The sequence below is a fragment of the Gadus chalcogrammus genome, unplaced genomic scaffold, assembly GCF_026213295.1.
Source record: "Gadus chalcogrammus isolate NIFS_2021 unplaced genomic scaffold, NIFS_Gcha_1.0 GACHA103, whole genome shotgun sequence".
Taxonomy (NCBI): domain Eukaryota; kingdom Metazoa; phylum Chordata; class Actinopteri; order Gadiformes; family Gadidae; genus Gadus; species Gadus chalcogrammus.
The window spans coordinates 121,975-133,629 of NW_026613538.1; the positions used below are offsets into that span (position 1 = coordinate 121,975).

The 11,655-nt window shown below is 42.7% G+C and overlaps 1 protein-coding gene across 1 annotated transcript; it reads left to right on the plus strand.

Annotated features, from left to right (window-relative positions):
• The first annotated feature begins 1,153 nt into the window (after positions 1 to 1,153).
• LOC130378823 (uncharacterized) lies at positions 1,154 to 8,097 on the plus strand. Its single transcript, XM_056585435.1, has 4 exons — positions 1,154 to 1,266; positions 1,554 to 1,609; positions 1,746 to 1,845; positions 2,056 to 8,097. Exon 4 carries the CDS (start codon positions 2,734 to 2,736, stop codon positions 8,095 to 8,097), a length of 5,364 nt encoding a protein of 1,787 aa, XP_056441410.1. The 5' UTR covers positions 1,154 to 1,266; positions 1,554 to 1,609; positions 1,746 to 1,845; positions 2,056 to 2,733.
• Positions 8,098 to 11,655: the final 3,558 nt, after the last annotated feature.

Consider the following 11,655-nt stretch of genomic DNA (forward strand, 5'->3'; position numbering starts at 1 on the left):
ACTCACCAATGTTGCATGAACAGATGTTTAAAGTATTGATATGGTGTCTCACCTCCTCCACTGAGTTACTCATCTGACTGGTAGGCCTACAGCTTGAGTCCAGATCAATCGTCTAACAATGAAACATAATTAGAACATCTGGGGAAAATGTCGACGGCTAACATCCCTTTGCTAAGTTAATAAGAGTTAAGGCTACTTAACGTTGGTTAGTGAATTGGCGCTGACTAGTCAACACGATGATTGGAGGGATTCTGACCATAAATCACTTACGTCGTCCACTTATGCTTCGTTATGTTAGCCATTAAATGATATAATAACCAAACAAGTTTCAAATATAATACATTTCAGAGCATAATATGCCTTACCACATGAACTTGAATGGCACAAAAATGAAGATCCGAGATTCTATTGTTCAGTTGATTCGGCCCCAAACTGAGAAGAAGCGGGAAAACTTGGGCGAAGTCCCGCCCCTTCTGCCGTGTTCCAATACCCGTACTGTTCGTACTTACTAGCCAACATTTGAGTACGCAGTACGTTCCAATTCAGATCCGGCGAAAAGAAGTATACTTCAAGGACCCGGATGCCGTCCTCAAAACGGGCTAATCGTGAAGTGTGGATCGAAGGACACTCCCAGGCCCCCAGGATAGGCGCATACTTCCGCAATCCACCAGTGCTCAGAGGCCAAGCCTGGTATTGCAGCTGTTTAAGCTGGCTGTGGACGGGGGTCCGTCATTTCATGTGGCCCAGAAGTAGATATCGCAGTCCACTCCAATACAAGTGGGGAACAGGATTGTGTCTCCGCAAAAAATGTCTGGATATCAATCAAAGGCTCATAATTATATTTCTACCCTGTTCTAAAAAAAATTACGTTTTTTCTTTTCAAAACGCCTCCTCAAGCGTTTTATTAGCAGTTTATGTTGGGTGGGCAGCTGAAAGGAGTCGTACTGAAACAAACGGCTCCTTGCTATGGACCTATTTTGAAGTGCACGGCTCCATTAACTTCCGAATTAAATTAAATCCCGAATTAACTTCCATTAACTCCATTAACTTCCATTAACTCCATTAACTTCCAAAGTCTGAGATTTGGCCTTTTACTTAACATGAATGGCGTTGAACACGGATATATAACACACATATCATTGAAATAACGACGCTGAAGTTGGCATCCGATTCGCAGCATCCGATTCGGCAGCTGGTCCACTTTAAATCGGTCCTGATTGAAAACCACTACACCTAGACTCTTCAAATCTGGACTAAATTTTCACAGTGAGGCTATACATTATATAAAACATAGTTACAGATTTGTGAAACCTTTTTTCTATTTGTGAAAATGCAATACAGGCTCATTTTAATGCTTTTTAGGGGTCCAGACTGCATTGGAACGGGTCCTGATTGAAAACCTGTCGTGGAAATATCAATCATAACTATATACAATCAGATACAAATTATATTAACCTTGTTTATATAATTATTGCTGCAACGGACCTATTGTTGTATCGACCTGTATTGCGCCCCGGAACCTTTTATTTACGTTTCACCCGGTACTCTTTTAGAGGCGCACAGCAACATTCATGGCGATGCGTGTCTCGCGCGTAGTCGCGTCGAAAACGTAAGTTTAATGTCTTAATGCCTGTATTTTGGTTGTATAAATGATGGGTTCCTATTGAAACGTTTTCTGTGTAATTTTTATTGTTCATGTGTCTTATACCGGTCGCATTTCTATGCCGTTTTATGTCCGTAAATAGTGTATGAAGCAAGCTAAAGGCCAGACCCATGAATGTCCGGTGAATTCAACTTTTCCCGCTCGATTTACCGTCGTCTTGCACCCTTGACAAGCGGAGCGAGGTATGTTGTTTTGTTGTATGCCTTTGGTGTGATTGTGTTTGGTTTTGGTGACTTTGTGTAAGTTAAGCAGATAATGCACATGTTTAAGTTTTCTTTTTTGTCCTGAAGTATGTTTTCTGTCATTCTTTTATTTGTGAACATGAAAATTGTACTGCCCTGATCTTAATGTATTTGTGTAAAAGTGCAACCATTTTATGTTACTTTTTCTAGTTTCACGGTGCCATAGCAACAAAAGAACAAAAGAATAAAAGGTTGCACCCGTCAGAGACTCTCCGGTTATTTCGTGTCAAGGGCTGCTACAGTGAAACTCGACCACGACGAATCCTCTTCCACGGACCCTCAACGCTGCATCTGGACGTCCAACTTCGATGTGCGGGCATCTTCAATACTGTAAATAAGACATCGCCCGATGTCCTGCACACATTCCCACAGGCGCCTCAGCTGCATCAAGAGACACTGTACACATAATCAAAGGTGATGTGGTAAGAGAACTTAAAAAAAAACAGACTCTGGCAACCTAAGAGTTTAAGAACGGTTAAACAACCAAGTTCATTGTAAAGGTTAAATGCGTGGTCTGAATGTTGTTTATTTGATGGCTTTAATGTCCATGATCAAGTCCGAAATAATTGTTATCTCATGAAACCCTAACTGTTGAAGCTCATTATTTTAAAGGTCTGATTGTGAAGTACCAGCAGTATTTTTGTCCATAACATTTTGCCCTTTTTGTGCATGTTGTTTTGCTAATCTTGAGGTGTTCATAAGGTGTAAATGTCTAAGTTTGAGTGTTATTTAGTAGTACTTGTGTAAAGTTAAAGTCACCACTCATCCAAATTTAAGTCCAGACATTAAAACACTTCAAGGAGCAAACTAATATATCAGACCATCAAAATGTTAACACCTGCTGAAGAACCAGACTGCCCCCCGAAAGACAAACAGGGGAGGTCCAACTCACGAGAACGAAGTTTAACAGAAAAGGGCCTAGAGATGCAAGAACAGGAAGCAAAGAAAAACGAAAAGGCATTCAACAAAGCCTATGACTCGTGGAAGCAGTTAGCAAGAGAAACCAGAGTAAAATTAAAGGCTCTCTGCTCACCTGAAGATCTTGATACAATTGAAAGAGACATTAAAGCTAAACACGCCATAGTGCAACAACATTATGAGCCAATTCGCCGCAACCATACTACTACCCCAGTTATTGTTCAAAGAATGGATGCATGTGGCACTCTAACAGACGAAATGTTTGAGCTCATAAACAAACGTCTAGAGAACATGGACGAGACATTTAATGAAAGTAGGGAAAAGGAAAGAGTGAGGATGACGCTAAATAAGAATGAGTATGAGTCTGTCTTTGGAAAAACAGAAACAGAAACAGTAATTTCAGAAAGCTCAAACTCAAAAGCCACCTCCAGGTCTTCTAGTAAACGTGCAGACGCAGAAGCAGATCTTGCAGCTAAGCTAGAACAGGCCAATGCAATGGAAGAAATACATGAACAACAAACAAAACTCATTAAGCTGGAGAGTGAATGGAAGCTTAAAGAGGCAGAGGTTAAATTAAGACTAGAGGAGGAGAAAACAAAGCTACAACGGCTACAAGCGTCAAAGGAAGTAAAGGTAGCAGCAGCACGAGTCAAAGCATACAATGCCTTTGATAATGTTGAAAGTTGCAATCAAGAGGTCGACAACATAATGCTGCCCGACTACCTAAATACTGATCTTCGAACTCCACTGTATCCAAGAGCCCTGCCATTTCAATCTCAGCAAAGACCCCCCGAGATGTTGAGAAATCAAGAGGAGGTGAGTCTAACCCAAGCGCTTGCAAGCTCACTTATTCTTAGTCGTCTGCCTGTACCAGAACCCTCCACGTTTACCGGTGACCCTTTAGAGTACTTGGATTGGAAGACATCCTTTATGGCACTTATCGGCCAGAAGCCCCTCCCTGTGTGTGAAAAAATGCTATACCTAAAGAGTTATCTTGCAGGGGACGCACGCAGAGCAGTTGAAGGATTCTTCTACCGAAACACTGAAGACGCATATAAGGGCATTTGGAACGTGCTACAGGACAGATATGGAAATCCATTCATCATCCAAAGAGCTTTTAGGGACAAACTCACAAAATGGCCAAAGGTAGCTGCAAATGACCCCGCAGCGCTCAGAGAGTTTGCAGATTTTCTGCAAAGTTGCGCCGAAGCCACTCCCCACGTTAAAGGCTTAGCCATCCTCAACGATTGTGAAGAAAATCATAAGCTCCTCAAAAAGCTGCCTGAGTCCATGGCACATAGATGGAGTCGCATTGTAGTGAACGAGTTAGACAAATCTCAAGAGTATCCAACCTTTGCTCGTTTCACAGAGTTCATGCAGAAGGAAGCCAGAATAGCTTGCAACCCCATGGCCTCCCCCTTCCTGATGAACAACAGATTTGAAGACGAGAGATTTCCCAAGAGAGCAAAAGCCCTAAACACGCACGCTCAAACAAAGTCCTTCATCTCTGGCCCACCAGAAACCTCAGCCTCACATCCAAGGCCACCTTGTTCAGTCTGTGAAGATGATAGTCATGGTATTGTTAAGTGCCCAACCTTTGCAGCAAGAACTGCTGATGAAAAGAAGGTTTTCATTCAGGAAAATCGTCTTTGTTTTGGATGCCTAAGGAAAGGTCACGTAAGTAAAGACTGCAAAGGACGTCACACCTGTAACATATGTAGCCGACGTCATCCAACCTGTCTACACATAGAAAGAGACCAAGTGCCTGTAGGAAACTCAAGGAGCAGCTTAGCAGCCTCAGGAGATGGCGATACCAAGGATGTTCGTAAGGTTATGGCACATGCACTGACAAGGTATAGTTCCGCCACATCTAGCATTGTCCCTGTCCTTGTGTCCACTACAACAGACCCCCAAAAGGAAATCCTAACGTATGCGCTTCTTGACACACAAAGTGACACGACTTTTATCTTAGAAGATCTAGTGTCTGAACTTAACATGAGCACTCAACCAATCCAACTCAAGCTCAGTACGATGACATCTGTGGACACAGTTATAGCAAGTAAGGCTACATGCGGCTTCCGTGTTCGTGAATTTAACTCCGAGACCTGTGTGCAGCTAAAGCAAGCCTACACTCGGGATTTCATCCCAGTCGATAAATCTCACATCCCTACAAGGGAAACAGCACTTCAGTGGCCTCACCTCAAACGCCTAGCAAACAAACTACAGCCACTGCAACACTGTGAAGTGGGACTATTAATCGGTTACGACTGCCCATCTGCACTAGCTCCTTTAGAGGTCATTACAGGTACCGAAACTGAACCCTTTGCCCAAAGAACCGCCCTCGGCTGGAGCATCATAGGGTCAGCCAACCCACACCTCGACAGACAAGACTGCCAAAGCTTTGTGCACAGAGTTGCAGTTAAAGAAATGCCAATGCCACCAGTCACCGATGTGCTCAAGGCCTTGGAGTCAGATTTCAGTGAAAGGAGCTATGAGGACAAGTTTGTGTCTCAAGATGATGTTCGCTTTGTACAACTCCTTTGTGGCACTATAAGGCAAAGAGAAGATGGACACTATGAGATGCCCCTTCCTTTCAAAGACAACAATCCCCCTGCGCTACCAAATAATAACAGACTGGCTACAATTCGGCTAGAACACCTCAAGAAGAAGTTAAAGATCCACACGCAGTACTTCGATCACTACAAAGCCTTTATGGAAGAAACCATCAGCAATGGTGACGCTGAACCAGCCCCTGTATCTTCTGAGGGAGATATTGTATGGTACATCCCGCACCATGGGGTGTACCACCCTAGAAAGCCAGACAAACTCAGAGTTGTTTTTGACTGTTCAGCTAAGTTCCGTGGCATCTCCCTTAACGACACTCTACTGACAGGTCCTGATTTAACCAACTCCTTGGTGGGAGTACTCTGTCGTTTCAGAAAGGAAGCAGTGGCCGTGACCTGTGACATTGAAAAGATGTTCCATCAATTCTCTGTCTCACCTGAATTCCGCAACTACTTAAGGTTCCTATGGTGGGAGGGTGGTCAGTTGGATACGGAACCCAAAGAGTATAGGATGGCAGTCCACCTCTTTGGCGCTGGCTCCTCCCCAGGATGCGCAAACTTCGCCCTTAAGTATCTGGCACAGCAACACAAGGTTGATTACACTGCAGCATCAGCTTTTATAGAAAATAACTTCTATGTAGATGATGGTTTAACCAGTGTTTCATCAGTTGAAGAGGCCCAAAAATTGATTGTTGAAGCTCAAGAGCTGTGCAAGAGTGGAGGCTTACATCTGCACAAGTTCAACTCAAATCAAAGTGACGTGCTCTCATGTATAGACCCTTCAGAAAGGGCAACAACCACTGGTCCCCTCAACCTTAAACCTGACATGACACCAGATGGACATGTACTTGGCATCCAGTGGTCAATTGAGAATGACACCTTCGGCTTCAACATGGTCACAAAGGACCAGCAACCAACCCGCCGTGGTATTTTGTCAATTGTTGCATCTCTTTACGACCCTCTCGGCTTCGTAGCTCCCTTTGTTCTCAGTGGCAAGTGTATCCTGCAGGAGTTATGTCGCCGTGGCATTGGATGGGATGATCTGCTTCCTGAAATGTTAGCCCCACGGTGGGAGGAGTGGAAAAATGGGCTACAAATGTTGAAGGAAATCACCATACCCAGATGTTACCATCCTCCAGACTTTGGCAAAGTTGTCAAAGTGGAGCTACACCATTTCTCCGACGCCAGCAATGTGGGATATGGTGCATGTTCATACCTAAGATACAAAAATGATGAAGATAAAGTCCATTGTTGCCTCGTAATAGCAAAAGCGAGGGTCGCGCCTACAAAGCTTTTGAGCATTCCAAGACTGGAGCTGTCAGCTGCAGTCACTGCAGCTAGGATGAGCGTGATGTTGAAAACCGAACTTGAAATGCAGATTGACAAAGAGTTCTTCTGGACCGATTCCCAGGTAGTACTGGCCTACATCAACAACGAGGCACGAAGGTTTCACGTGTTCGTTGCTAACCGCGTTCAACTGATAAGAGATACTACAGACCAAAGTCAGTGGCATTATGTCGATACGACACAAAATCCAGCCGACCACGCTTCTAGAGGTCTTCGTGCATCAGATATTTCGTCAACAACCTGGCTGTCAGGACCCAAGTTTTTATGGGAACCAGAAGTTCACACATCACCAAACTCTTCACCAGAGCTGTTAGTTGGTGATCCAGAAGTCAAAGCAGTTGAATCGTTCACAACCCACACAAGTGAACAAAACGATGTTCTGAGTCGTCTATGCCAGCTTTCCAGTTGGTCAACTCTCATAAAAGTGGTTGCAAGGATCAAAAGATTAAGGTGTAAAGCAGGTCAACATGGCGACCTTGTGACTGTTGAAGAACGAAGGAAGGCCACTGAGATGGTGATCGCCCTCGTCCAGCAGCAAGCTTTCCCCAAAGAGCTGAAGTTACTGCGAAATGGAGATAGCCTCCCTAGCTCAAGTCCTCTTATACGCCTCAACCCCATTCTAGATCAGGGACTTCTTCGAGTTGGTGGAAGGTTGAACAAATCAAGTCTCAGTCATGAACTAAAGCACCCAGTCATTCTTCCTAAGGATAGCCCCATAAACAAGTTAGTTCTGTCACATTATCATGCCATGATTTGTCATCAGGGCCGCAGTCAAACCCTAATGGAACTGAGAGCCAATGGATTTTGGACGATTGGTGGGAGCAAAGCAGTCGCCAAGTTGATACACGGATGCGTTAAATGCAGGAAACTCAGACGCCAAACTGAGGAGCAGTGTATGTCTGAGCTTCCCAAAGAACGTGTTGAAGTCTCACCCCCTTTCACATACACTGGCATGGACTGTTTTGGTCCATTCATTATCAAGAGGGGCCGCAAAGAGCACAAACGATATGGACTCCTCCTCACATGTCTATCTTCACGTGCAGTCCATATCGAAATGCTTGAAGATCTTTCCACTGACTCCTTTATCAACGCCTTAAGGTGCTTCATCAGTCTAAGAGGAGCCGTTTGCCAATTACACTGTGACCATGGCACAAACTTTGTAGGAGCTAGAAATGAGTTCAGAGAAGCTCTCAAACAATGTGAAACCAAGACATTGGAAGCCTTCTTGGCTGACAAACAGTGCAAATTCATCTTTAATGCCCCCTCTGCAAGTCACGCGGGCGGAGTCTGGGAGCGACAGATCCGGACCATTCGCAGGGGTGCTAAACGCCACAATTACTCAGTGTTCAGGCCGTTTGGATGAGGCATCTCTCAGAACACTGTTCTATGAAGCTATGGCCATCGTTAATAGTCGTCCTTTAACTGTGGATGGAATAAATGACCCCATGGCACCAGAGCCTCTGACTCCCAACCACCTGATCTTGATGAAGTCCAAGGTTGCGTTACCACCGCCTGGAAAGTTTGTGAAGCAGGATATGTATGCTGCAAAGAGGTGGCGCAGAGTGCAGTACCTCACGGAACAGTTCTGGAGCCGGTGGAAAAGGGAGTACTTAATGGAATCTTCCACAAGGCAGAAGTGGCATGTACCACGCCGGAACGTAAAAGTCAATGACATAGTCATCATCAAGGAGGACATGCTACCAAGAAGCCAATGGCAACTGGGGCGTGTGGTAGAAACCACAGAAGGAACTGATGGTTTGGTTCGACGAGTCAAGGTCCAAATAGGAGATAAGACACTGACAAAGAAAAAGGGCCCAGCGTTCAAACCCTCAATTATTGAGAGGCCCATTCAAAAACTTGTATTAATCCTTGAAAGTGGGTAAATATTAATTTGTTTTCATACGAGACCTGTTCATACATTTAGTCTCTTTAGTTCGGTCCTTTTGTATGGTCAAGAAATCTTGTATGATTCTCTCAGTGTTCATCAGTACATGATTTGGTGGGAGTGTAACGGACCTATTGTTGTATCGACCTGTATTGCGCCCCGGAACCTTTTATTTACGTTTCACCCTGTACTCTTTTAGGGGCGCACAGCAACAGTCATGGCGATGCGTGTCTCGCGCGTAGTCGCGTCGAAAACGTAAGTTTAATGTCTTAATGCCTGTATTTTGGTTGTATAAATGATGGGTTCCTATTGAAACGTTTTCTGTGTAATTTTTATTGTTCATGTGTCTTATACCGGTCGCATTTCTATGCCGTTTTATGTCCGTAAATAGTGTATGAAGCAAGCTAAAGGCCAGACCCATGAATGTCCGGTGAATTCAACTTTTCCCGCTCGATTTACCGTCGTCTTGCACCCTTGACAAGCGGAGCGAGGTATGTTGTTTTGTTGTATGCCTTTAGTGTGATTGTGTTTGGTTTTGGTGTCTTTGTGTAAGTTAAGCAGATAATGCACATGTTTAAGTTTTCTTTTTTGTCCTGAAGTATGTTTTCTGTCATTCTTTTATTTGTGAACGTGAAAATTGTACTGCCCTGATCTTAATGTATTTGTGTAAAAGTGCAACCATTTTATGTTACTTTTTCTAGTTTCACGGTGCCATAGCAACAAAAGAACAAAAGAATAAAAGGTTGCACCCGTCAGAGACTCTCCGGTTATTTTGTGTCAAGGGCTGCTACAATTACAGTAGAAGGAACTGTATTCATTCTCGCTGTATCTTAAAACAAATCCCTTCCTCTCTTAACTGAGAGAGGTTAAGTTAATTCGTATTCAAGTTCCCACTGGAGCCAGTAAGTCTGGTTTTGTGACCAGGCCAATCGACTGACTTCTTTGTTGTGTAAACTCGTTTAGAGCCAAACCTGCAGACATGTCCAATACCCACCCATTGTATTACAAATTTACTTGGCCTAAGGTCACTCCCACTCCCTTCCCACAATGAAAATGTTCCCTATAAGAATCTTGTGAATCTATTGTCTCGGCGAATGTGTTCTTGGTAAACTTTGCTGCCAGTACTTTTCCCATGATCATGCCTTAAGATTAAATCAAATATTTCGCTGTCCGACGTGTCCGTGAGAGAACTTTCTCTTCATCAAAACCACTACACCTGGGCTGCATCCGAATACTCATACTTGCATACTATATAGTATGCATTTTGTAGTACGCAAAAAATATAGCGCATCCGAATACTCAGTATGCATTCTGTAGTACGGAAGACGTTTCCGAATGCGTACTACCGCCAAGGTAAACCACGGACTTCACTACGCTATCCCACAATGCAACAGGACTCTAGTAACGAACGAAGAAGAGATGGCTGACTCGTCACCACCAGAAAGACGTCGTAGAAAGCGGCGAAAAAAAGAGACATTAAAAAGAGTAAAATAGTAAAGCAAGTAATTAAGTAAAAAGATACATTTTTAATTTGATAGCAACGATGACAAGACGGAAAACAGGTAACTTTTCGGCGATGTTCGGAAGCGTTCGGAGGCGTTCTACGCATAGCTGTAGACCGTACTACACAGTCAAGTGTAGTATGGTCAAGTAGTAGACACTGGACAGAAATAGTATGTACTAAGTATTCGGATGCAGCCTACTCTTCAAATCTGGACTAAATGATCACAGTGAGGCTATACATTATGTAAAACATAGTTTCAGATTTGTGAAACCTTTACCCTATTTGTGAAAATGCAATAAAGGCATATTTTAATGCTTTTTAGGGGTCCAGACCGCATTAGAACTGATCCTGATTAAAACCACTACACCTAGACTCTTCAAATCTGGACCAAATTATCACAGTGAGGCTATACATTATGTAAAACATATTTTCAGATTTGTGAAACCTTTACCCTATTTGTGAAAATGCAATACAGGCTCATTTAGGGGTCCAGACCGCATTGCTTTTTCACAAATAGGGTAAAGGTTTCAAAAATCTGAAAATATGTTTTACATAATGTATAGCCTCACTGTGATAATGTAGTCCAGATTTGAAGAGTATAGGTGTAGTGGTTTTCAATCAGGACCGATTTGAAGATTCTAAGTGGTTTTCAAGCCGAATCGGATGCTGCGAATCGGATGCCAACTTCAGCGTCGTATTGAAATAGCTGTAACAGGCACGGACGTATTGATTACCTGAATGATTATGGGAGACCTACGTAATTTTCATAATATTGTTAATTGTCTAATATTAACATTTCAGTTGCGTTGGTAGGTATTTCATTTTCATTTGCTTGTTTAGCTATGTATGACAGGGTTATGGTTAGCTATGTATGACAGTTGACAATGTTGGTGTATTACAATTCATTATTTGGGTTGGCTTCTCCAACTTCGTTGCTGGTCGATATGTAAACATTTACTTTTATATAAATTATTGATTGCATTTTTCGTAAATAGTTAGTTGGAAGGAATCTGTTTCTTAAGCAATAACATTGAACTGAATTTTTTAGGCCTACATACGTTTACTATGTTACTATGGTATTATATGGAGCAATCTTACATATTTATGAAGTTTCCAGATCAATAAAGTTCTATCTCTTCTTATTTGAACTGCATGTATGTCCTCTTGATTATAGTATTACAGTGTGTACCTTGGTTATCAGCTATCATAGAATGGTGTCCAAATGGCTGCATGTGTAAGAAATAGGATTTGAACCATGTGTTACAATAAAAAAAGCTTTTATTACAAGACCCCCCACCCCAAATTTTAACAAAACACTTTTTTGTATATACATGTTTCATGTATTTATATGTTTTTTTACATGTTGTGACTGTCTGAGTTTGTGATGTGAGTCTTTGGTCTCGTATTTATATGCATGTTTCATGTATTTATGTTTTTTACATGTTGTGACTGTCTGAGTTTGTGATGTGTGTCTTTGTTCTATGTTCCCACTCTTGGCCTGCACCTTGACGTGGTGAGTGGGCTTTAAACTA

What these genes read in the sequence shown, in the direction of transcription:
- LOC130378823 (XM_056585435.1), top strand. Translation starts at nt 2,734, where the DNA reads ATGTTAACACCTGCTGAAGAACCAGACTGCCCCCCGAAAGACAAACAG.